Source organism: Acipenser ruthenus, chromosome 13 (assembly GCF_902713425.1).
Source record: "Acipenser ruthenus chromosome 13, fAciRut3.2 maternal haplotype, whole genome shotgun sequence".
Classification (NCBI taxonomy): Eukaryota; Metazoa; Chordata; class Actinopteri; order Acipenseriformes; family Acipenseridae; genus Acipenser; species Acipenser ruthenus.
The window spans coordinates 25,714,314-25,741,637 of record NC_081201.1 but is presented as its reverse complement, the minus strand read 5'-3'; the positions used below and the strand labels follow the sequence as shown (position 1 = coordinate 25,741,637).

The 27,324-nt window shown below is 35.6% G+C and overlaps 1 protein-coding gene across 1 annotated transcript; it reads right to left on the bottom strand.

Moving 5' to 3' along the window:
• Positions 1–557: 557 nt before the first annotated feature.
• Positions 558–27,324, bottom strand: LOC117418463 (coiled-coil domain-containing protein 6-like). Its single transcript, XM_034031549.3, has 9 exons — positions 26,954–27,324; positions 20,510–20,659; positions 15,887–16,015; positions 15,105–15,208; positions 13,716–13,876; positions 11,915–12,071; positions 9,456–9,556; positions 8,012–8,118; positions 558–3,676 (listed from the first exon to the last, which is right to left on the bottom strand). Exons 1-9 carry the CDS (start codon positions 27,194–27,196, stop codon positions 3,506–3,508), a joined length of 1,323 nt encoding a protein of 440 aa, XP_033887440.1. The 5' UTR covers positions 27,197–27,324; the 3' UTR covers positions 558–3,505.

Sequence of the window (27,324 nt, the reverse complement as noted above, 5' to 3'; positions counted from 1 at the left end):
AAGTGAAGTGGTTCAGAAGAATTCCTCCCAATTAAGTTGTCTGTCATGTAAATGCTGCACATTTGTTTTTAAAAAAAAATCAATTACACAAGGATCGGTTCCTTGTGCATGTAAATGTTGTAATTGTTTCAAGCAAATCAAATTTAAAAGAAAAAAAAAATACTTGAACATGTGTGGCATCTGTGCTATATAAATAGCAGCTCTTGGCTCACAAACAGCCAAGTGTTCAGCATTGACAATTACATGTGGACTTTATTACGTCACCAAGAGCAATGCTACTAAAGCACATCATGTGGCAACAGCACCTAATAAATATCTGTGATGAATAACTCCTCATGGTTACAGAGATTAGTCCTCAAATGACTTTATAACTTGTAAAAAACTGAACAGACACAAATGTGATTGAGTCTCTTTGTTGTCTGTATAAAGGCTGAGCTGTAACTAGGCTCACTAGTCATATTGGTCTAATTTTGTACATGTAAATCCATCCTTGAAGAGTACGGACTTGCTTAGTGAAATAAAATGATTTTAGGCACATTTTAAAATGAAAAGACTGATTAGAACACATTATGGCTTTAATTGTTTGAAGTGGGAAAGCTAGACAGTGCTTACATGTTTGCCATACCACAGCAAGTTAAGGCTCAATGGTGTTCCAGAAATGATAGCAGTTAAACACAAGCAAACCTTTTACATTCATTGTCAACAGTCTATTTAGCAGTTTGCAAAAAGTAAAAAAAAAAAAATACAACAGATAACTCCCAAAGCATATTCCTGTGGTGCACGCCAATTATAAATGCATATTGTTGTCATACTAGGAATTAGGTAACAATTTTACTTTAAAAAAAAAAAAAAAAAAAGATCAATATTAAGATACCAACAGGAAGATCAAAAACTTGCGGTTTTCAGATTTTCTCTAAAACTATGAAAAGATGTAACAGTTTTCACAAAGACACCCAATCAACATGCTCAATCTTGAAAAAACAAAAGTTAAAACAAATGTACTTTTTTTTGTATAATCTTCAGACTAACATTAAAAGTATTGTTCATATCTAAACCCTGTAGTTACCTCACTTTGATAATAATAAAGCGAAACAAAAAAAGGTTCTGCTTATTTGAAGATAGCTTTAGCTTTTGATCAGCTGTCAATTTCATACCATTCTCCCATATGTCGGATGCATTGTGGAAACCATATAGAAGATATCTAAACAGTGCGATACAGGTTGTGTGCATCATGCAGAATCTAATTATTCAGAGTTTTTTTTATTGTGTTTGAACTGGCTGAATATCAATCTCAGTAAGACAAACTATCGAGCTAAGCTGTTTATTGAGTTGATGAGGCAGCCACCTCTCTTTAGCATCCACCAATGTTCTTATGACCTTTCTGGCCACAAATTTTCTATATAGCTAATCAAATCATTAAAACCACAATACTGATCTCTCCTAGTTTACCAAATATTTGGGGGGGGGGGGGGGGCATGATTTAATATATTCAATCATACAAACACAAAGGGGCTACCACACCAAATAATTAGAAGAATAACAGAAAACTAATTGTATATTAATTTTACTTTAAAGATGCCGGATGTGTACAATACCATTTCGCCACCTTGTTCTTTGTTTGGAAAAATGACTCCTAACCTAGCAGTAGGATGATGTTCAGAATGTGAAAATCCTGCTTTCTGTTGTATATAACCTCTCGTTTACAGTAGATGAATGGTGGCCATAGCAAGTATTTAATGCAATAACACAGGTTATTATTACAGAACCCTCTAACCCAATGGTTCTCAATCCTGGTCCTGGGGGACCACTGCCCTGCTGGTTTCTGAGCTCCCAATTACTTAACTGAAGTAATTAAACTGAAAATGTGCCTAATCTGAGCTCTTAGATGATTTTAAAAAGATGGAGATTTCAAGTTAAGTATAAAATGGTATAAGGAACTTGAAATCTCCAACTTTTTATAAGCTACACAATTTAAAAAGTAAAATTAAGCAAATTATTAGCTAAATTAGGATTCAATTAAGTAATTGGCAGCTCGGTTAGAACAAAAACCAGCAGAACAGTTGTCCCCCAGGACCAGGATTGAGATCCACTGCTCTAACCTGTGTTTGTAGTCCGACACTTCTTGATACTCACTGATATAGCAATGTAATGGAATATAATGTTAGATGGTATTTAACATTATATTCCATTACAAGATGGATATGAAGGGTGAAGACTCAAAAAATAGCAGCACTACAATAAGACAGACTTCCTCCAATTAAAAAGACACCTATCATCTATTCCACTGCAAAGTATAACCAAATGATTTATTGTATCAATGAAATGGAAATGATGTATTTGAACACTGTACCAGGTTGATACTGCTGCATGAGTTGCCAGGTTTTGCTTCTCTCACACAAACAATAAAACGTCTCGCTACGAAGTCACATACATCTGTAAACCATAAACATGTACATTTTCTTGTTAACGGTCTATCCAGGACACACTTTTGTTGGTTAAGTTTCAATATTGTTAACTCTTGGATGTGAAAGCATGAAACATCTTTGTAAAGATAAACACCCATTATTAAACTATCTTCATCTACTGCCTTCTGAAGCAATAATTATGGAGCACATTACAGTTATATATAGCCAACGAAAGCACTCAGAACTGTGTATTCATTGTACTTCCAAGTATTGTGAACCCCCCGCAAGAGATCGTTGCTTTCTAAATAAAAATCCGAAGGGGTTACAAGTTAATAAATTATGTTACAGAATCCCCTAAACCCTCAAAATAAATCAAATTTAAAAATAAGCTCCATGTTATACATGCTCTTTAACTATATATAACATCTCTTGTATTTATTTCTACACAGTACCTTCCATTTATGTGTGATATTTAGATATATTTTTTTTCTTGAAAAGGACAGACCATCAAGATATGTCACTGAACATCTCCAAAAGCTCGTTTTGCACATCAAACAGATTACAATTATCCGGCGCTGATTGATGTGTCAGTGACTTCTGTACCAGAAACTATTACATACTTAAAATGTAGTGCTGATTCTAAATAGCGCTTGGCAAATCCACATTAAAACACCGAGGCATTTTGCTTACCGATTATATATTTTTTTTATGCCCGTTAGTTCTGTACGGAGGAGAAAAATATCATAAAAGGGTTCCCTTTTTCTTAAACAAGCCTCAAAAGCCATTGAAGTTGAGTGACATGACATTAAACAATGCAGTACTTTCAAAAGATTTGAGTGGCAAAAGTTTCAGCCAGAGAATGGTCCAACACATTGTTCCAGTAAACACTGACAATAATATATGTTGTTAAGTTTAGTGTTGTAGGGCCACAACACCGGCTGCATTCTAAACAAAGCATTTACAACACAGTTAACAGTGAAGCCTATATAATCTCAGTGCAAGTAAGTCAAATCCAAATATGCCGGTTAAGCCTTTGGCTTTTAGTAAAGCGCTCGGTGTCACAAGTCCACTCTGGATGAAGCTGCTGCAGAGTACATGAACTACGGCTGTGAGGAGGGATGCACCGAGTGCTGGGAAGTAGCTGCCTGTGACGATGTCGACTGGACAGGAGGCAGTGGTGGTGGCTGGACTGCTGTTTGCGTGTTTGGAGAAGGTGGGGGAGTTGGACGTTTAAATTTGTCAGGGCTGTTGCTTCTTCTGGGGGAAGGCCTCTGGAAGAAAACACAATTAAAATCAATTATAAGTCATAAAATAATAAAAGAAAGAAAAGCAAGCTGTTTATTAAACTCGACAGATAGGATTACATCTGTTAGGTTTAAGGTTGGCTATATTCCATTTGGTTTCTAAGTTTTTACACAAAAAACGAGGAGTTATATTTGATACTGCGTCTCGCAATGTAAAATGCTTCGAAGTCTCCTAATTGAAAAGGTCATTGTGAAGCTGCTTTACTTATTCAACAGTGCTGATCTGTGTAGAGGTCATGGAAAGATACTCAAACCAGCTGTTCAACTGTTATAAGGAAGACAATTCCAGTAAAATCTGCAGATCGCTCGTATAGTAAAGGGAATACAACAGCACTCAAACAGCAGACGCATAAACGTAATCTCTAAACGTAAATCAAATGTTACGGAAATAGAACTATTTTATGTTATCTAAGGGTAGTCTTTCTGAAAAGTCACTTAGTGCTGAAAGAGTCAAGTAGCCTTGTACAGTGTATTTATACCTTAAAAAAATTACCATTATAGACATTATCTATATATTAACTTTTGAAAGCTGCCAAATCACTTTTGACAAAACAAGACACCCAAATTCCACTGGCAGCTTTGTCTCCACCCAGCACGCCACCTCTTCAATTTTATTTTATAATAATTTTGTTTGTGGGGAAAAAACAAAGGCCAGCACTACCTTGCACTTACAACACTAAACTCATTTAGTTTTCTGAGCATGTGTTATTTATCACAGTGCACATGGGTGGCTGGCTTAATTACATTACCAGAGACTGAATTTTGATGAATATTACATTTTTTGGGCTTAAACACAAGTTTTCATTTATTCAAATGAATACTTTAAGGGATAAAGGCACTTGCCAAAAAGAAAAACAAAGACATGCAAATCCTCTGGAACATTTCCTCGTTCCTATAGTAAAGAGTTGAAAGCACAACTCCTTTAACTGCTGTGAAAAACAAACCTAGCCAATAACCTAATAGCTTAGGTTAATCTCTTCAAATTGCAACTGTTTGTAAAATGAAGTTGGTTCCAACTATTATAAAAGCACAGCAAATCATAGAAAATATTTGCATATGCCTTTGTTCAAGCACCGTACTAATACAGCATGTGAAGTCATTATTGTAAGTCATTATTTTTTTTGTTTGTTTGTTTTATTTTTTAAATCACAATGTATGCAGTCTAGATAAGTAGAAAAAGGTGGCAGGCATTTCATTATACAGTATTCTCAATTATTTTCAATAAGTTGTACCAAAAAATGTCCTAACCAAGTTCAATCACAATAGAAGTAGTTCTGAACATAACTAAACATGCAAGAGGGGCTTGCAGATTCCTATACTATAAAGGTGTGCTAAAGAGTGAACTGTATGAGTATAACTGTATACATTACGCAGCACAAAAAACTATATCCCTGCCCATACAAACGTGTAGAAGTGACACACATGAATCCCTAATGTGCTAAATCCAATGAAAATCCAATATTAACTTCACACTGTTTGTTATTGTGCTAATACCACCTGGGATTTGACCTTAAGATATGGTGAATATATACAAGTGTATGATCTTGGGTGGCCCTGTGCTTAATCTTGCTCAATAAGGAAGATAAACCTTAAGATTAGGAACAAAACAGCTTTGTGTACGGTACAGTAAATGATTGAACAGCAGGAAAGAGACAAACGAGGGGAAACAAAGAAATACTGTACTATAAGGATAACAGACTATTATGCAACTTGAGTTCACAGGTTGAGCTTTGAAATTTAAAGATGCCCGTTTCCAGTGAAATGTGTAGGTGGAGTATCCACATCCCCAAACTACTACAGGACTGAGTGGCAGGATGTGTTCAGATCAGGAAGGTGCTTTGGTTTGTGATAAGATGGGATTTCATTATTTTTCATTTAAAGTAGAAATAAAAAACAGTGATGAATCTTGTTTAGGAATAAAAAAAATAAATACATTAAAAAAAACTGACTCTCTTAATTATGTACATAACATTTAATCATAATGTGATGTGATTTAAAAAGTGACTAATGTCTCAAATGCCGCTCATTCAGGATATTTTTACTTCTCCTGAGGTGTCCCAATAAAGAGTCTCTCTCTAGTTCAGACATACTGGAAATCTCTATTCCCATGGGTTGTCTATGATGCAGAAAATATTCTAATGAACTGTACTTATTTAAAACAAAACAAAAAAAAAAGATAATTTAACAAAGCACATCTGTGCAAAAGACCACGTTGCTGCTACTGAAGCAAGTGCAACGCAGCCATATATAGAGTGCCATCGTCAATACCTTCAGTAATGAAAAGGAAGCCATTAGGTCAGCTATGCCAACTGTAAGTTACCTTGCCTTAACAGGCCGAATTCAGACTTTGGGGATTTCATTATTTTCCTGCCAAGTCAGATAAGAAACATTCAACTGAATTACACAAAGTAGAATTTCACTTAACAGCTACACCAGTAGTTACCATGAAAATAAGAGCCAAATTATTAGCCCCAATTTGCTTTCACTGACTTCATAGAGCTCAAATAAAGTCACCATTATTTGCAGTCCCAAACAAAAACACCTGTTAATTACCACTGGTACCTCACTAGTACCACCTAAAATAACCTCCATTTGAAATTTTTGTTTTATCAATGGAAAAGTCTCATTTCTAGATTTTTTATGTTTTTATTATTATTTATTATAAATGAGTATTTTGTCAATAAGTAAGTACATGTATGACAACGTTAGAAAGGGATGGAATTCTACTCTATACCATACACTTATTTTGAATAAGATTTTAGTTAATGCCTTGTAACAGCTGTAATATATTGCACTATACCTTTTATTTAGAGAAGGAAAACCTGAAATTAATAGGATTTAGTTTTTATATGAAAAGCACTTGGTAGGACTGATATGGGAATCTTTCTGTTTAAGTGCAATGTCATGTGTTTTTATTGCCATGCTACACTGCAAAACAATTGCATTCTGTTATGATGCATGAGTAATTTATTACACAACAGGGTATATACACTATATCTGTCTATCTATCTATATTATAGTAATTTAAAATACAGGTGGAATAAAAATGGGATGCATAACACCCCTTGAGGACTGTGGAGTTTTGTACCAGTAGTGACTACTGAATTTCTCCCGTGACTAAAGTTTATTGAAAGGATTAGTCACAAATGACTACAAAAACAGAAAATTCAGGGAATACTCTGCTGGTAGCCCATGGGCTCATGTTATAGCTCTGCCTAATAACTTACACACTCTCTCCATTACCCTGCTCCCTGCCTCAGGCAGTTATATGCAGTCTCTCAAAAACAAACTTCTTCAGTTGTATATAAAACAAATATATTTTGCATACTACATATTTCTTTGATGGTAACACAGCCTAATCCGCTAATAACAATGTTGAAACACTTAAGCCAACTAACTGAACCCAGCATAATACTTTATTTTTGACAACTTGAATAACACAAGTGAAGAAATGTATTTGGGTTAGTAATCGGATATAAAAGCTGTACTATGGAATATGTCCTATAGGTCCTGCCCAGAGAATCAAGAACATTAATTTTGCTAGATGCAAAAAGAAACCTGGTGGATTTTTCAGTCAACACACAGAAATGAACAGTTGGTTTGCTGAGAAAGAGGAAGTAGCTTCACTTGACTCTTCCTTCCCTTTCTGTGATGTTTGCAATCATTATGTGTGCTTCTTATTGCAATTACTGAAATTCTGTAAACATCATAACAATGTAGAACAGGACACTGGAAAGCAACTTGCAATTCTTTATTTCAGCATAATTGAACAGAATTCAGTCAGTGCCGCCTAATCGAGATTGCTGCTAAAATGGGGATACAACTCTGGCAGACTGTTCTTCCCAATGCTATTTGTGTTGCTGAATTGGGACGTCACTTAGTTTAATTGGGATACAGTATTTTCAAATGATGAACGATGATCGCTTTTCAGAGCAAGACAGGTTGCGTAACACAGTGCAGCGAGTGCGTGATTACGCTGTGACTTGCATAAATTGCGTAAACCACGTTGAACTCTTGAAGGAGCTGGAGTCTCCTGTGGTTTCTCCAGCTGCTGTTGCAAAGGAGCGATTCATTTTGTTTAGGAATAAACAAAACATGGACTCGTATTTTAATGATGTATTTAACATTTAATCATAATGTGATGCGATTTCTTTTTTTTTTCATTAAGAATCAAAAAAGTGTGACTAAGGTCATCTCAACTGCCTCTCGTTTAATTGGGACAGCCGCTTATTCAGGATATTTTTCCTTCTCTCGAGGTGTCCCGTTAAAGCACCGCTGACTGTACAAGAAACAAATACTCACGGCAACACCATGCGCAAGAAGGCCTGGGGGGTTGTAGTAAGACATTCCGGCTCTTGTCAATGAAGTAGGTGGTGTAAAACCAACTGGGTGACTTGCATACGATAGACCTACCAAAAAAATAAATAAATAAAATTGTACACACATACAATACAGAAACTGTGAATCCTCTGTTCAAACAGGAGTAACACTGTAAGTATTTCCTTAACAGTAAGCGAAACACCTCAGGAGAAGTTAAATATCAAACTAATTCATAAAACTCTAAATTTCGCTATGGCCATAGTTTACTTAAGTCTCACTTGTAAACTGAAGTAAATACAAAACGAACTACGGCAATCCAGTAATAGAAAACTAAGGGAGTTAGTTTTCTATTACATGAGGTTGCACAAATATTCAATGTATGCAATGCCTTGGATATTAACACTTATGGTTCCTTCTAATTGTTTAGTTTTAAAGAGGTTGTACGGTCCAGCACAGGTACAGTAGCCTAGTCAATCTAAAGTAGGTGGCGCAGTGGCAGGGGTGGAATTCAGCATTTGAACTGAATCTGGGGCAGGAGTATAACTAGAATTGCTATATTTACATGGTTGGGGTTGGATTTTTGCTGTTTCTGCATACTCAATGAATAGATGAATAGTATGTTCTTTAATTGGATGAAATGACCTTGATATAGCCTACTACTATACTTACTACTACTATACTATACAAAAGGGCTCAGACAAAGACTCTGGTTAAGCCAAGTCTGACCTCAAAATATTGATCTCTGCAGTGTCTAAAGGTGGAAAAACATAATATGAAAAAAAATCATCATTGGCGATCACTACTGATGTACAGGGTGGGGCTTCAGTTCCAAGTGTAGCACAAGGCATCTAAAATATAAGGCTAAAAATGACCAGTCAGTGTGTGCATGATAACAATCTTAAAGAACTGATGTTATAAAAATGCTTCGCATAGGTGAATTAACATGAATTCTTAAAATGCACATCTGAACTGTAGTTCAAATGTTTCCCTCCTTATCACAGCTAAAATCAGCACAGGATTCTTGGCTTTACCTCTTGGTACATCATTAAATTGTGATTATCACAGCCTGTCATAATCCACATTTAACACAATCCTGTATTTTGTACACCATTATTGAATGTAGAGTGTATTCCTGTGGCTATAGCTTCTACACTAAGGCTTTGTTGTCTGTTTAGAGGCCACCATTACTAGCATATTGCTGAATTAAATAAAATTACGTATTTGAAGTACAGCCACGTGATTTGTGACAATAATTAGCAATACAATTGAGCTTGTTCTCATTATATAACTGTTGGGTGGCAAAGGTATTCTTTATGGGAGGATGTTCCAGTACATAGTATTAAACAATCCCTACTCTGAATGGATGAAAGCAGATACCTGGTTATTCACAAGTACAATCTATTGTAGTAAATATTATCGTTCATACCAGGTGATATTGGTCGACTAGAGCTTGGAGACGGTGTATAAGGTATTGGACTGGACACCGTGCGAGGACGAAGTCCTTGTGCAGACATCTCGTTAAAATACCTAATGAGACAAAATAAAAAAAATACAATTAAAAAAAAAAAGGTTATTGGGGTCCATTTTAATGCTCTAAACACTAGCAGATATAAATACCAGTATGCTAACAAAACTGCCATTGATCACAATGGAGTGGAGTAGTGGTTAGGGCTCTGGACTCTTGACCAGAGGGTCGTGGGTTCAATCCCAGGTGGGGGACACTGCTGCTGTACCCTTGAGCAAGGTACTTTACTTAGATTGCTCCAGTAAAAACCCAACTGTATAAATGGGTAATTGTATACAAAAATAATGTGATATCTTGTAACAATTGTAAGTCGCCTGGATAAGGGTGTCTGCTAAGAAATAAATAATAATAATAATTCAACAATGTTTTTATTGTATGTACCTATGTTAATAACTGGACCAATACACAAGAGCTTTTGTTGTGGGTACCATGTTCCTATGGGCCTTAATGTTTGAAAGTATTCCGTATGTACATGACCTAGTACATGCTTCTTCAAATACATTCTTGGTTGATGTATTACAGTTCAAAAGATGGCCAAGCAAGAACATGTTTCAATAGCAGAACTGTTTGATTTGCCATTGATTAGGCAAGCCAATGGAAAGCTGCCAGACTGACAATCTAAATACAATTGTTTGATCTGTATGATTTAAATGCATTGAGAAATTCTGTATAGATAACTTCTCATTAAACGTCTACCTCATTTTAGTACCGACATATCATATGATTGAGTGTTTAAAGCTACTTCCTGTACGGTACCATTGTATAAAGCACATATGTTGTATCTGTTCATACTGATATTTCATATATATTAACTATTCTTTTTAAATACTTTTTTTTGTATTACATGCAAAACAATTAAGAACCTGGATCAAAAAGGTTATCTGAAACAAACTCCTGTATGTTTCAATAGGGTAATTCCAGCTCAAGTGGACCAACAGGGGTTACCTGACATAAGGATTTTATTTTATTTTTTATTTTGCATGCTATACAAATACAATATAAACAGTGTTAGAGAAATGTTTAATGCTAATACAAATCCTACTAGCAATGTTTACCCCTTGTTAGTTCATCAGCTAAACCCCCTTGATAATTTCTGGATCACAGACTCATATTTCCTGGGTAATATTCAGGGCTGTAAATTATATGGGATCGACCACCTTTTTGAACATACTTAAATCGCAGAAAAAAACGGCCTATTATAAGAAGAGTACCAGAGCAGGGAGAGTACTAATCTTGCAGTACCTGAACAGGTTTTTTTAGGATAATTAATTGTATTAAAAGTGTAATACAGTCAGCACTCGCATATCCGACCCTATCAAATGTTGCCTTCAGTGACGGTTAAACGCGTGTGACGCATATCTGATTATTTCATTTTGGCCCATTCCAACCCTGAAAAACAGACAATATCAAAAATACATATCTGAAAGGACTGTGTTTTAAAATAAGTTCCATTTAGAATTTAGATGTACTGTGTTGGTTTTGTTGGTACAGCACTATTTTTAACAGAAGTAATATTTCAATTCAGAACGATATGATTCTGAAAATATCACTTGCAAAAACTAAAGAGACAACACATTAACTGTAATACAGTACATACTTTTAAATCCGGTACATATTGTACCGGTATGTAAAATTTTCCATTAACAACCTAACAAAGTTAAATCTAAATGTTATCCATGCACAGAACTGCATAAAACGTAAAAGGGGATGCAATTTAGCAAAGCCAAAAAATTAAAAAAAAAAAAAAAACACAGTTTCCAGAATTAAAACAGTATCCAAAGTCAGTATTCAAAATTGCAGAATACAGTGCTTGATAAGGCCCTAATGTCACAGTTCACTTGCAAATGAAAATGCACAAAACAAAATATCACAGATTTAAAAAAATAAATAAATAAATAAAAAAAACAAGGGGTGTGACGAATATTCAGATAACTAACATTGAAGAGATGGGCTTTGTATCAGAAAATTGGTGACGGAGTCGGAAATTGCGTGTGATGGTTAAGTGCATTAATTTGCTACACACACATACATACATATGTGTATATGTATATATATATATATATATATATATACATATGTGTATATGTATATATATATATATATACATATGTGTATATATATATATATATATATATATATATATATATATATATATATATATATATATATATATATATATATATATATATATATATACACACACACACACACACACACATACATAAAGCCTGAAACATTTGAAATTCAAAGTTCTCTTAATGAGAAATGTTTGGTTTAAACTGTAGGGACAGATCCTATAAAATGGTAATGTTTAGAAGAGGAAAACCATGCATGTCAAATAATGACTTATTTGTACACACCTTTCATCATCCATTTCAAGGCTGGATTCACTTTCAGACAATTGCCTGCAGAGGGCTTCTCTCCGCTCCATTTCCCTTTGCAGCTTTCTCTGGAGCCGAATGTTCTCTTCCCTCATGTGTCGTTCCTCTTCTATATACTGTGCCCTGTTCTCCGTATCTGGAACAGGATCAAAAGCTTCACTTAGAACAGTAAAAAGGAATTACAAGTACTTATAAAGCCCGACGAATCATCTCAAGACACTTATGCTAATTATCTGCCCAACTTGAAAAGCACTTGAACATTAATTTATGAAAAAGGTCCAAGCAGCTAAGGGGTTAATTACTTTGCGCAACCTTTCCCCCCCTGCAGGGATAATCCACAGCTGAATTTTATTGAAGTATTTTACAGCAGTGGAAATCACCCTGGATTGCATCAGCTACCTATCTGTGGTTATCCCTGAATTACTGCTAAAAAATACAATCCAAGGCAATTCTCCAGTGTTGTAAACGCACTGTGGAGTACAGGACCTCTTGGCGAAGTATAAAGTTTCTATAATTCTGAAATACCTAAAAGCTGCACAGCTGTTACAAGTCAGTTTCATACATTATGGGTAAGACAGAAGATGGACCGACTTGGATAAGAAGATCAAGTGCTTAGGTGACAGGTGCTTCTGTTGCCAAGACTGCATACATTTGGTCTTAAAAGTGATATGACATGGGCCATTCTACATAATACACAGTACCTACCAATTTTACACCAAGATAATAAAACTGCCTTCTGTGTAGTAGGACACAAGCTTCCTACCCCAGAACAGTCTGGGAATTCGGGGAGATTCTAAATGTAGCCTTAAATAAGGCACTTGTGTATCCGCCAATACTATACTTAACACCTTTTCATGTACTCTAAGGCTTGTTTCCAAATTGCACACATAACTAAACCAAGAACTCAGTTACTTTAATTCAACTAACAGAAACTGTAATAATAATAATAATAATAATAATAATAATAATAATAATAATAATAATAATAATAATACTTCAAGAAACTTAGTAAAATTCAATGACAGTGACTTAGTTAATTTAGTTGTGGATAAAATCCTTATGAAATCACATCACACTTCACTGCAAAAGGACCAAGTTCACTTGAATGCAAACTCAGCTTGTACGAAAATGTAGGTGTGCAAGCAGCAAATAGCTTCAAAAAGACAATTACTGATGTTAATAACCATGGACACTCTGAAGTTACTCATTTCCGTTGAGTGGTGAAAGATTTACATTTTAAAAGTAGTTAAATATTTTACAGATAAACAAATACATTATGATAGGAGGCAAAGCTGACATTCATATACATTTATAAAGCATGTGGAGCCCTCTTGGGGTTGGTATTATTATTATTATTATTTATTTCTTAGCAGACGCCCTTATCCAGGGCGACTTACAATTGTTACAAGATATCACATATAAATTATTTCACATCATACAGATATCACATTATTTTACATACAATTACCCATTTATACAGATGGGTTTTTTCTGGAGCAATCTAGGTAAAGTACCTTGCTCAAGGGTACAACAGCAGTGTCCCCCACTGGGGACTGAACCCACAACCCTCCGGTCAAGAGTCCAGAGCCCTAACCACTACTCCACACTGCTGCCCACAGGTATTCATGTAACAACATGTAAAACAAACAAAAAACACTCAATAGAAAAAGGCTCATACAGAATTTCCATGTGTACTAACCTATCTACTGCTGGAGAAAAAAAATGAGTTAGTTGAAATGAAATACATCTCCACTTAATGGATAGAAGTGCTTTCACGTACGTTGTAACTGAGCAGTTCGGAGCTGTTTCTTTAGCCTCTCCGTTTCGTTCTTTAAAAATCTGATATGCCGCATCATGTTTTCTGGGGAGTCAATTTCCATTGATATGTCTCTGGGTGACGGTGGGGCAGACACTGGCTGATCTAGTTTCTCCTGCAGAATTCTGTAAAGAAACCAAAAAGATTTCTCAAAATACACACACACTCAACAAACCATGTTTTCCATGGCCATTTTCTATGGATTTCCAGGACTGCATTTTATAAAAGTCCCTATAATGGAGTGGAGTGTCTTCAAAACTACCTCTGTTGTCAGTGTAATAGGAATGAGCTTGATTATATTGGGTATCTTTCATATTTTACCAAAAAAAATGTAAACAAAAGTATAACACTAAAATATATAAAAAGGATACTCCATCAACATACATGGAATATTACACAAACAAGGATGCCCAAATGGATTGTTTATAGCCTCAACAGTGTAACAAAACAGCATTCAATGTATCAGGTAATACTCTACAAAATAAATGAAAAAAAAAAACAGTATTGAGTGAATGCAAGCTAGATCCCCAAATAATATCTAGTAAAAAGTGTTGAATATGAAAAATGTATTCAACACAAGATGAATTGTAAACAGCCTACAATAGGACTGCTTTTAAAAACAAACTGCACACATACGACTCTGGATTTCCATTGATCAGATAACACAGGCAGAAGTTAAACCAGGTCTGTGGATGTATGAACACCCACGGGTCCATAACCCAAACAAACCAGAAATGGGAGCTTTTGTGAACACACATAGCATCCCCAGGGGGTAATGTCACATCAGATCGAATGGTTTGTAAAACAGATACGTGAAGAACATTTGAATGGCCAGAGGTTGAAACAATGTGACAGTGAAATGGTAAATATCTACTGGATACCACCTTTAATGGAAATGTATTGAGTCTATATTAGAATACAGCAGTCTATCAACTATTAAGACACTATGTCAAAGAGTGAGTTCAACATAATTGATATGGCAATGCAGCAGTGAAGGGGTTCATTTTTACTTAAACACCAAAAATGCAACTTTTGTAAGTAAAGGAAATCAGAAGTAGATACCATGGTCAGAAACACATTTAGCATGCAGGGTTAATATAACCCAGCAAATATGAAGTCACTACCGCAAATGATTTCGAATACAAGGCTCTGACACTGACAACGGCATCTTTGCAAAAAAAAAAAAAAAACAGCTGTGTACTAAGTATGAAGGCAATACCTAGAAGTATTGGGTCTTTATTATATAGAAACTAAAATGCCACAATGGCAGCTATCTTAGGTTTCAATTAAAATAATTGAAACTCATCCAAGCTCCCCCTCACAGGGATGATTAATGATCTGAAATAAACCAACCTTTTCTCTGCCTCTAGCTTGTCCATCCGTTTCCAGAGGCGATTAACTAGTGCTTCTTGTTCTTGCTCCAATGTATTTTCAAGGTCAATCTTCTCACGTCTTAGCTGCAGAAACAAATCAAGTAAGGGTTTTACTACAGCCCAAACCAGGTTTGTTTTTCAGAAAACAAATAAAAAATAGAGCACAGTAATGAACTAAATGACAATACGTTATTTATAGCTTATCAATTTTAGCCAAATCCACAAGGGGAAGACAAACAGCAATATTTTTTCACTCACTTATTGCAATACAAAAGGTTGATCTGAACGGACAGTTTGTATTTAAGGATGATCAATCTGTTGATAGGTTAAATAAAATAAATGCATGATTTAATCTGAATATGGAGAGCCTATTTCACTCAAACATCAGTTACATGGTTAACTGTCATGGTTAAATGTGATCATTTAATAATTAACACATTAGATCTGTGTAAAGTTCTGTAAAGGAAAGATAACACCACTAAAAACTGCAGACCACTGTAGTAGTAAAGGAAAGATAGCTCCACTCAGAACTGCAGACCAGTAAACTAATCTAGTATACAGAGATATTTCACTGCCAGTAAGATAATGTTTAGTAAGACACTGAAACTATTTATTTAGTTAAACATTTGAGAAACTTCTTGGTGCAACTCTGGAAGCCAAATACCAAATCAACAAACAAAAAAAGTTAATGATTAAAAAAAGAGCTGTCTGTGCTGCTGCAGCAGACAGTCTGGCTTACTATTAAACAATGTGAGGTGTTACCTGCTCCAGTGTGAGCTGCTTGGATATAGTGTCATTCTCCAGTTTCTTTATTTTCTTCATCAGTTTGTTCACTTGGAACTCTTGTTCCTGCTCTAAATGCTGTTCAAGTTCTGCCTTCTCATGTTGCAACTAAACAAAACAAAAAAAAAAACAATAATAAAAAATACATTTAAATGAAGACATTCTTTAAAAGTGTTTTGATTTTGAAACATTGCACACCGTTGAGGAAGGTCTCAGTTGAATAATGACTAACATATACAACTCAACATCAATTTAATCTGACATAATGTAAACGGTATATACAGTAGGATGCTAGGAGTGTGTGGTAAAAGTTTGGAGACAATTTAAAATAGTTAAGTAGTCACTTAGCAGATGCTTTTATCCAAAGCGACTTAGAGACCAAGTGGTGAGCTGTGGATTTGAACCGGGAACCTCCTGGTATCAAGCCCTTTCCTTTAACCACTGCACCACCAATAGCCTTCTTTGCTATTCTATTTTTGTTCCTATGTGGTCACCAGAGAGACATGTTCATATGTTCTGCACAGATAACGTGGGCAGGAAAGAAGCAGGGAAACCTGTTTTACAGTACATGACTCTTATAAACACTGTGTAACCGCTGTATAAAACCACAAGGTATTTTTTTCAAACATAGATGTGTTACTGTACACAACTTCAGTTCTTCCAAGACACACGAGACAAACAACTTATGCACCAGCACTCAAAAGACATTTCTAGGGCTGTGTTCGAAGGTTCGTTCGCTAGCCAGAAATTCGAAGGTAGTCCTGAACCTTTGAAAGTTCGTCAGGTGACATTCACACGCTGTCAGATTTATTTTTTTTTCTCTGTTAACAGAAACAGTTTGACAATGTGTGAATACTAAAATGGCACATTAAATGTCACTGCAAAATTTGATCTTTTGATTTGTATAATGCCTACTACTTAATAAACAAAAATTGCTGTATTAAAATCCACTAACAGATCGTTATACGTAGCACCTCTTTATAAATGACGACATTGCCGTGCATTGGGGCAAGCATATAATTCAAAGCACTGGGAGAGTACCTATAGCAGCAATATTGCTTCAATAAAATAAGTATTGAATACCTAGTGTACAAGGCAAAGAGAAGTGTTATGGTAGAATAAGTATGAAACATAAAAAACATGTACCTTAAAAAACGTTGCATAAGTCGATTTTCTAGGCATTTTTGTGGGGCCCTTAAAAGGGGGGAGCAACTAATATACCGGTGCGACGTATGCGCCGCTGTGTCTAATATTAAACTACTGTACCAGCGCCACAATGGGATTACTACAGCCATGGTTATGTCTCACACAAACTTAACTGTCAACCCGATTTATTTTTTCAGGATCTACGGCATTCAGGTCGTGTTGCTAGGTAGAAACACAAAACCCTGTTCTAACATTTTGAATGTTAAACGTAAGCTTTCAGACTCTTGACTGATCTCCTCTCGAGACGCATGTACATGGAGGAAAAAATAGTGATTAAAGTTACCAATCTTTGTCACAAATGTGACAGTTATACTGCTACACTGTTAACCCATTAGCTGTCAGTCTCTATGAATTTCCTTATTCCCACCCTCTCAAACCATTGATTTGTCAACATTCAGACTGAACCCACCCCTGGGATCCGTAGCAAACAGCTATTGGTTAGAAAGCTGAGTAAACTTAGTCTTCCATTCGTTGTAACTTCAATGCTATAATAATACATGTGTCTGTCTGAGACTGGATACAGAAGGACAGTCAGCCAAAAACAAAGCAGCTACGCAACAGGCTTGACATTGCGCGTTATTGAATTTGACGAAATGCACGGAAATCGCAATGCTGAAAAAACAGTATGTGAATGGAGACGAAACAAAGAAACGTAAATATGGTTTAAGAAAAACGAGCTGACAGGAGGAACGTGTTTATGGCCCTATGTAGAAACATTTGGTTTGAATGGAGTACCCTGAGTGACTAATACATACTGTAACTTGTTCAACATGTCAGTGCAACACAGTGGTACACTTATAGTATGTGTATGGTTATGGTTCTGATTAACAAAAAAAAAGAATGTATTTGTACAGCTGGAAATCTAATGCAATTGTATTGCATCGTATGCAACACTAAGATGGTGCACGGTTTATTGTTCTTTTGCTTTTTTAATTGATGCAAGAAGCACTTTAATACTTTTCTTTTAAATGTATATTAATACAACAAATTTGTCCAATGCAGCTGGAACTATTGTCTAAGTTTAGTTTAATTAAAAAAATAACACTGTAAAACTATTAATGGAATAAAATGTTGCAAAGAAGGGTTATTTTTTAAACTAAACCTGTGTATCTTTCTTTATCGGTGTTGAGCTTGTAAGAAAAAAAATCAATTGTAAAAATAGTATTTAACACAAGTGTTTCCCTAAAATTGATGTCTCAAATGGAGCGACTTTTACGCAAATGCGTCCTATAAAAGGATTTTTACTGTATACGCTAACACTAATCATTTTTATTTTGAAATCTGAGCATCGAGTAGGCAAAAGCACCGCCCCTTTATAAAAAAAAACAAAAAAAACAAAACAAAACAGAAACAAGTTTCAGAAAGAGACAAAAAAACAGACAAAAAATTCATCTACGGTTTGCAAAAAGATGTTCACCCAGTCTGAAGTACTTCGTTGAGCTATGTTACGTTTTGGAGAATATTAACATTTATTTTCAACAGACTAGGGTGGGACCAGGGGAATAAATGTTGTGCAAAAAAAGTTGCAAGTCATAAAGTATTAATTAATCATTATCTTATGAAGGTTGCAACACCACTTTTTGGGAGCTGTATATGAAGATCCCAGCTGGGGGTTACAGTACCATAAAATCTGTCTGGAATGTGAAACATTTCAACAGCTGAGAACGGGAACATTTTTTTCTAAATACTGTTTTATTTTGTAAACAAGTTAGCAATAAGACACTTTATAAGAAATGTTTTATATATTATTCAGCCGATAATCACGATTGTGATAATTTATAGCCGATAATCAATAAAAGAAAATCGTCCAAAACACTACTGTATATGTAAGAGTATCACAAGCAGCATCAATTACGTGTATATAAATGTGTATTTCTATTTGTATTTAAATGATAAAAATATGTATTACTGTTGTATATAATGTATTTTTTAAACATGTTAACCTATAATAGGATTTTCAATCAAATATAAACTAGGAGGAGGCTGTGTGGTCTGGTAGTTAAAGAAAAGGGCTTGTAACCAGGAGGTCCCTGGTTCAAATCCCGACTCAATCACTGACTCACTGTGTGACCTTGAGCAAGTTACTTAACCTCCTTGTGCTCCGTCTTTTGGGTGAGATGTTGTAAGTGACTCTGCAGCTGATGCATAGTTCACACACCCTAGTCTCTGTAAGTCGCCTTGGATAAAGGCGTCAGCTAAATAATAATAATAGTAGTAGCTATGGTGACGTCGCCAGTAAATTATGCAAATTAGTACCTTCAGTAATGTATTCCGAACCTTTAAAGGTCAAAATGTACCCTTTGTTATAGCCCTAGACATTTTCAGCAAATTTCTTTAAAATATGAATGGGTGTTTTGTACTCTATGCAGGACATATTGTACAATGAACAAAAAAGCAAGGCCGTTAAAATAATGCATTAAAGAGACATGTCTTTCTCGGCACCAGAGTTTAGAATTTGATACTGTGGAATTATACAAACAGTTAAACATACAGGCACGCACAGGCTTTTAAAGACACCATGGGTTAATTTCAGTGTACATTTGGTTTCATTCACTTCAAGCAGGCCAGCTATAGAGACTAGAAAATCCCACAGAATGGGACTAAAATAATTGAAATTGCAACTGATCTAAATAACTGAAACAAGTAAAACTGATAATGGCACCCCTAAACATATAAATCAGGATCTTGGACAATTTAGGAATCATTTATTGCATCGTCTTGTATGCTACATGCCTAGCTTAGAAAATGACACACCTTATATGGTTTTAATTACTTTAAAAATGGTTGAAAAAAAAAAACAAAACAGTTATTATAGATTGAATAAGAGATATACTACATATAAACACAATTCCTGCAGACCTTTTGTGTATAATTCAATTCAAATGTGGGATGGAGGCATTTCTCATTCTTATTGTTTTCATGTGAAAATGACTAGGTGTTTTGCACATTGGTGTTCTAACGTTTAGGCAGGTGATAAGATACTGTTGTCTACTGACAACAAGGAAAAATTAAATATTAACATACAAACACATTTTAGCGAAGAAAACTGCTTTAATTCATTTATACCTGCATGTGTATGAACTTAAAACACTCAAGTAAATAAACAGTATGATGCAAATGACTCTAGGTTTTTTCAGGTTTAATACAAATTTGGTGACTCATACTACTGTAACATGATATAACATTGGAAAGCTGTGCCGTTCATGTGTTTAACTGCTTCCAATATTTTAAAATGCGTAACTCGCTAGCTGCCACTAACTCCTATGAGCAAAAAGGCGTAGCCGTGTGAGAAGTCTGCATGCAGCTTTGGAAACAGACATGTTGCAAATCGAACATGAGTGCAGGGTAGCTCGGTGCTGGTGCTCTCCCCACTTTAATCTGAGCAGGCAATTTTACCTGCATAAGTTTGCGGGACAGTTCGTTTGTAAGGAACTCTTCTTCCTTCTCATAATTCACAGCAAGAGTTTCCTTTTCTTTCTGCAAGGCTTGGATCTTCTTAAACAGTGTGTTGCTGATGAATTCCTCTTCCTGCTCTGCTCTGGCTTGCTGGAAAATACAAAACACACAAATTAATTCAAACAAGCAGCTGTTAAAATGGAGCACGAGAGAGAGAGACGACTAGATTTCCATTCACCCTCATGGGTTCCAGCAATAGACCGACAAGCATTTTGGCAAAAAGTTATGAAGGTCTGTAACCCAGTTCTTGGAATGACAGTTTAATGATGAAAAACAACTGCCATTTTTAACAATTGTATGAAAATGCTGTACATTAAGTATATTTACTTATCAAACAGTACTTCGGTTTGAATAAAACTATTTCAAATGTATATCTATATATTTCAGCACAGTGTAGGTTTGTGAGAAATGTGTTTCGGAATAATTTAAGAATCTTGCATAGCAATTTGAAGTGATGTCCATGCACTTCAATGTAATCTTAATTCAAACCACTGGCTTCTGCATTCAGCACTGCATCTGTCGTTTGCAGATTTCAACCAAGCTCTGCAGGAGGGATAGGGATATTAGTTTACCTGAGATGAAAGAAAAGGTTGTTATTCCAGCCCCCTTTCTCCCACTGGAGCTAAACTTATTGAATAGGGACAAACGAGAACTAGACAGATATTCACATTCAGTAAAGAAATGTTTTACATTATTCTATACAATTCACACCAAAACGTACAATAGGTTACCATACACATTACTTAACTGATAAACTAAAACACTACAGTCAAAAGCAGTATGAAGAAAGGTTCTCTTGCGAAACATACATTCAATTTAGGTCATAAAATACAAAAAAGATAGATAGGCAGCAGTGTGGAGTAGTGGTTAGGGCTCTGGACTCTTGACCGGAGGGTTGTGGGTTCAATCCCAGGTGGGGGACACTGCTGCGGTACCCTTGAGCAAGGTACTTTATCTAGATTGCTCCAGTAAAAAACAAACTGTATAAATGGGTAATTGTAGGTAAAAATAAAGTGTAAAAAAATAATGTAATTGTATGTAAAAATAATATGATATCTTGTAACAATTGTAAGTCGCCCTGGATAAGGGTGTCTGCTAAGAAATAAATAATAATAATAATAAAATATTGTAACGACCCCTGGTCTTGAGTGGCAGAGCAAGGGCATCTAGATGACATGGTCCGCACCCTACAGTGGCTCACACACACACACATACACTACCGGAACTAGTGGTATGGTCCCACCCCGGAACTATACAGATAATGTGAATGCACAGGACCAGATGAAACAAAAGTATGCCAAACTGAACTGACTGGGTTGCTATAATATATTGAACTTACATTCATGAAGAGATATTATTTGAATTCAAGTACTCTAACCCATCCCTAATAAAAATACAATGCATATAAATCCCTTGCCACCGCTACAATATAGCCTGCAGAATAATAAATGGCCATGCAAAGTTTCATTAAAAAGTAGTTCGCTTTCCATACTGTAGTTCTGAACTGTGAAAATGCAGCCTACTTTACATTCACAGCATATGTAACAGCATGAATATCAGAATATATGACAATGAAAACCAGCACTTAAAACTAAATCAGGAGACAAAATGGAATGTGGTAGCGAGATAGTATATCTAGGTATCTATTTTAAGCAAGTAGCCTAAAGTATATGAACATATGTAATGCTGACAAATGAGCACCTCCACTTTCCATGTTTCCTGCAAGACAGACCTGCCCAGTGTTGTGAATTCTGGTAAGTTTTTCAGCTGCTTCACTAAAATGAGATCTCTCCAACTAATTATAAAAATAAAATAAAAACATATAGCTTCATGCAATGAGCAAAAAGAGTGAGCCCATTGTTTGACAGTTTATCTCGGTGTCACTCAAATTAACAAGCTGAAATCCTATTAACAAAAGTCTTTTTGAACTTAGAGCCAAAATGCTGAACTGAGCACCACCTATTTATACAAAACATTTTCCAAATACTGCAGCGCTTATCTTGACAAACTGGGCATGGTATAGTTACCACTGCCAAGGACTCTGACCTCAAGGCCAAGTTGGAATATGTTTTGACAGTGCCATATGCTGCTGCTTTTTGGATGAGCAGTTTCAATTCAAATACATGCTGCCCTCTACTGTAAATCAATAACCCCCTTCCTTTGAAACCAATACAGACAACACAAAAAGTTAAAAATGCTGATGAACTACTAGAAACTGCTTCTTGCTAAAATAAAGCCCTCTCCTACTCTGGATTCTGCCAGCTCCATTTACCTTTTAATCTAAAAACTGAGCACTACTTTTATTTACCCAATTAAGCATAGAGTGGAATAATTCTGCTGAGCACAGGCTGGCTCGCTTGCACTAATTCAGACATTGTAAACACTTTCAAATGTAATCTAAGTGACTAGGACATTTTTTTTCTGAACTGAGCAACTTAACATCTTTCTTATCCCGATACAACTTGAATATAAGCTATCACCCACCACAATGGGCACTGTTTATACTATATAATACAAATATCTGTATTTTTGCTGTTAAACCTTCCTCAGTTTTATGAGTGATTGAGAGTCATGGATAGGAAAGTATTTACCACAGCAGTAAATTTAAATGCTTTTTTAAAAAATATCTGTTATTTAATACTGGCATAATCATCACTTCTCACTGTCACACAAGTTTGCTGGGTTAAACAAATCCAGTTTCCTGTAACATTAGATGACAGGTGTCTGCAAAGAGGAAGGTTACCGCTGCATATGAGTTACCCAGCTGCTAGTCACAACAAGCAGATGAGGAGCTGAAACCGGAAGTGTCACTCACATATGGGGAAAAAAATATCCTGGTTTGATAGTTAGAGGCTGAAGGTTAGACCAGGTGTTGACAAACATGGAACATGGAGACTACGCATGAGATGCAGGCTGGCATTCCAGGCATTGTCATGCAGCATATAGAAAAGCCCTTAAAGTTAGGATTACCATACGTGTATTTTAGGTGAACACTCAGGGAGTAATTATCCCATTTTAACTGAATAAAGTAAACACATGCTAACATATTAATGACATGTGTTTCAATTAGGGATGTTAACAGTTTAGTGTTTAAACATTTTTCAAATGTTAAACGTTAAGAATTTTTACTTAACGATATGCATGTCAAATACAGACAGCTTTGTTTTCACAGTAGCATGTGTAAGTGTAAGCTAATTTATTCAATGCTTATTCCAAGTCTTTACACAGAAATGCTGTACACATGCAGTCTCATCAACAATAATGTTGTAGTAGATCATAAAGTAACAGCATTTGGATAGCTTCCCTGCTGATGTATTTGTATTTCTGCAATAAAAAACTGTGTGTGTTACTGCATCGACATTTTATACAGTAAAAAGGTTGTTACCAGTCATTATACAAGTAAGGATACTTTATTTTAACTCATACTTGCCATCAGGAATATAAAAAAAATAGCTTGATGGCAAAAAATGTATTGGAGAAATATAGCTGCAGATGTAGAAAGTAGGTAGCTACCTAAACAAAAATAAATACAGTGGACTCTAATTGGAAAGTAATTTAAAGTGCAACTATTTCAATAACAAGAAACAAACAGTGGTGACCAAAGCCTCACAAAAAAATGAATAAAATAAACATGTAGGCCCAATTATTTTTTAAATTTAGCACAAATTGAATGACCTACTCCTACAATCAAGAACATGCCACAGGAAATGACTATCAATGTGCATGACAGGCACATTCACAATACAAATTCCTCAAAGGGAATCCAAGAGGCAAACAACCCTCCATCTATAATACAGTACTTTATTTGTGGACCAGTGCTGAGTAACTGGTCCACAAATGTATTTCCTGTCATATTAATAAGTTAATTGGCTCATTCGAAAATGAAAAAATCTGAATGTAACAGCATATTAAGCTTTGTACTGTACTGTAGTTCTTGAATGTATACAAACAAGCAGAAATTTGTTTATTTTGCTTTCACAAAATATACCACTGACTTATTGATCAAAATACTTGGTCTTCTTCAATTACATTTGTTCAAGTTTATTGCAGGTGGCACATATAACCAGCTGCTGTAGGTAGTGGAAAGTTCACAGAGACGCAGCAGCTTCAAAGAGGAAGGCAGCGCTTGCTCCAGCAGCTGAAACTACCATTAGGGAATGTAAACAAAGGGGAAAGAGAACAAGGCATGTTCATGGAAGCATGTAGTACAGCCAGGATTCATACTGCTCTAACATTAAAGGAAACAAATATACAGCTGATATTTTCAACATGGCCATTCAAGATAACATCTATTATTAACATAGAAAAAAACCTTGGACTCTTTAAACATAATGAAGGGAAACCTGATGATGGGAGTCAGGCAGTCAGGAAATTGGACTTCTTTGTGTTCACTCCCATTATAAACTATGTGTCCTTACCATATGGTATATTGTCAAGCTGACCAGAAAACACAAAGGTGTTTGTTCCCTACTTCCCCTCCTAACACCAACATTAAATAAAAGCTAAAATAATCCACCCTGTGCTTGACCTGCTATGTACAGTAGGAGCAAAAATTGAGAATAGTAAGGTAAGAATTTATTTGGATGTCTCAAAGATATTATTTATATATATATATATATATATATATATATATATATATATATATATATATATGTGTCCAAATATATTCTTAAGAGGTAACCAATGCATTTAAAATATAAATGAATGTGATCCTATTTTACAGTAAACTCTTGACTTGGGCTATATGTGGAATTCTGTCTCCACATGCACAATTTTGGCTAATGTTGAACCCCACTATATCTGTATACAATACCATTATTCAGTTAGTGGTCTCAGTATTTTTCTATGGAACGACAGAAACATGTTAGTGCTTGCACCATTCTAACCTCTTCAAAATTCAAAATTGGGAATTCCGTGCCAGTAAGTTACATTGCAAATCCAATCATGTTTTATGTTTAATTAAATTTCTAATTGAGTTATTTGCTGTTGTATGTACACCCCAGTTAAAGCCAAAATGATTCAATTATACTAAACTATGATTCCCAAGTGGTTATTTACTTACATTCTTCCAGTTTACCCTTCTGTACATGCTACTTCATCAGATGCTAGGCCTTGTTGTTTGGCCAGTTTGTTTACATTCCCTAATGGTTGTCAGCTGCCAGCAGACAATTTTCCTCCCTCTTTGAAATAAACAGACATGATCTTTCTACTACAGGAATAGTACATATAGTATTTATGTAAATATACTAAACTATTTTCAATGCATTAAGCTGACAGTCGAAGTAATTAATCCATTCCAAAAAACAACAAAATTAACAAAAACAGTGTAACAAGTACAGACCAGTCGAAACCATAATGTTGATGTTATTTTATAGTACATAGCTGTCAAACAACCATGTTACTCCATGGTGAATCCCCCGTTTTGTTTTGTTTTTTCATGAAACTGAGCCAACATTGCAGTAAAGGCTTGGATTTGAGCCTCAACCACAACAACAGTGTTTCATGCGAGTCCAAAAAAAAAAAAAAAAATCTAAAAAACGATTAAGGTTAAAAAACGAACTCCTATGAAAACAAGTTAGCTTGGTCATAATGCCTGAAGCAAGGCACAACAACCTAGGCCAAAATCTGACAACAAAACATAACTTAATTGTAAAAAATAACTAATTAAACAAATAAAATAAACAAACATACAAACAAAAATCTAATGCAATGCTTCCACCAAAATAAACGTATCTATGCTTTCAAGCAAAAACCATGAATTATGATTTTACTAAAGCTATTCCAATGGCTATAATGGATTAACTTGTGTGTACTGGTAGTACGACTAGTCGCAGTAAACGGTAACTATATCCGTTAGCAACGTGATCAAGTACTAAAAATGGGAGCCGAGGCTATGAATGTGTGTTATTTGAATATCACATCGTAATATGTATCACATAATTGTAAATAAGCCGCAGCGTCCACCCTTTTGACATACAGTAAACCATTCAACTGAAATTAATAAACTCCAGATCATATGGAAACCGTTTTCTGAACAAGTACAAACTATAGACGTTTGATTCAAAAGAAAATATATCAAAACTGCTGTTTTACAGTTTAACAATCACTACCCACTGCTACCGAAGCTGCAGCCTGCTCATGATGTAGAACCACAGCAGCAGCAGAACACCGTACTGCACTACTGAGAATGGGCCCGAGACGAGTTGTCCCAAGAAGGAAGACATTATAAACATTGACAAAAACAAAACTACGGTTTTTTGTACATGCTTCATGCAACATTTTGATTAGCGGCTGTGCTCTATGCGCTAAAGTGACAGGGGTATTGCTGATTCGTGTTTTGATCACACACTCTGCTTTGCTGTGCTGTGACAATCGCATACTCACAATGGTGACGCTGGCTTTACGCAGTTCCCGGTTCTCCTCCTGCAGAGCTTTGCACTTCAGTTTGTACGTTTCCAGCTCGATTTTCAGCACTTTATTCTCCTGCTGCAGCGAAGCCAGTCGGTTTGTAAGCTCTTCCAGTCGGAATGGGGAGATTACAATCCCCGCTTTGCTGGAAGAGGGTGTCAGGGCGGCCGAGCCACTCCCGGCTCCATCAGTTTCGCTCTCGCTTGCACTATCCGCCATGTTTGCCGAGCGAGTCTGAGGGGCAGCAGCGTTACTAGCTGGGCTGAGTGGTATGGTGGGAGAAACAGTGGACAACTCCCGTAGCGACCTCTATTGCTGAAAACTAGAAACGGCAACAAGGAACACCA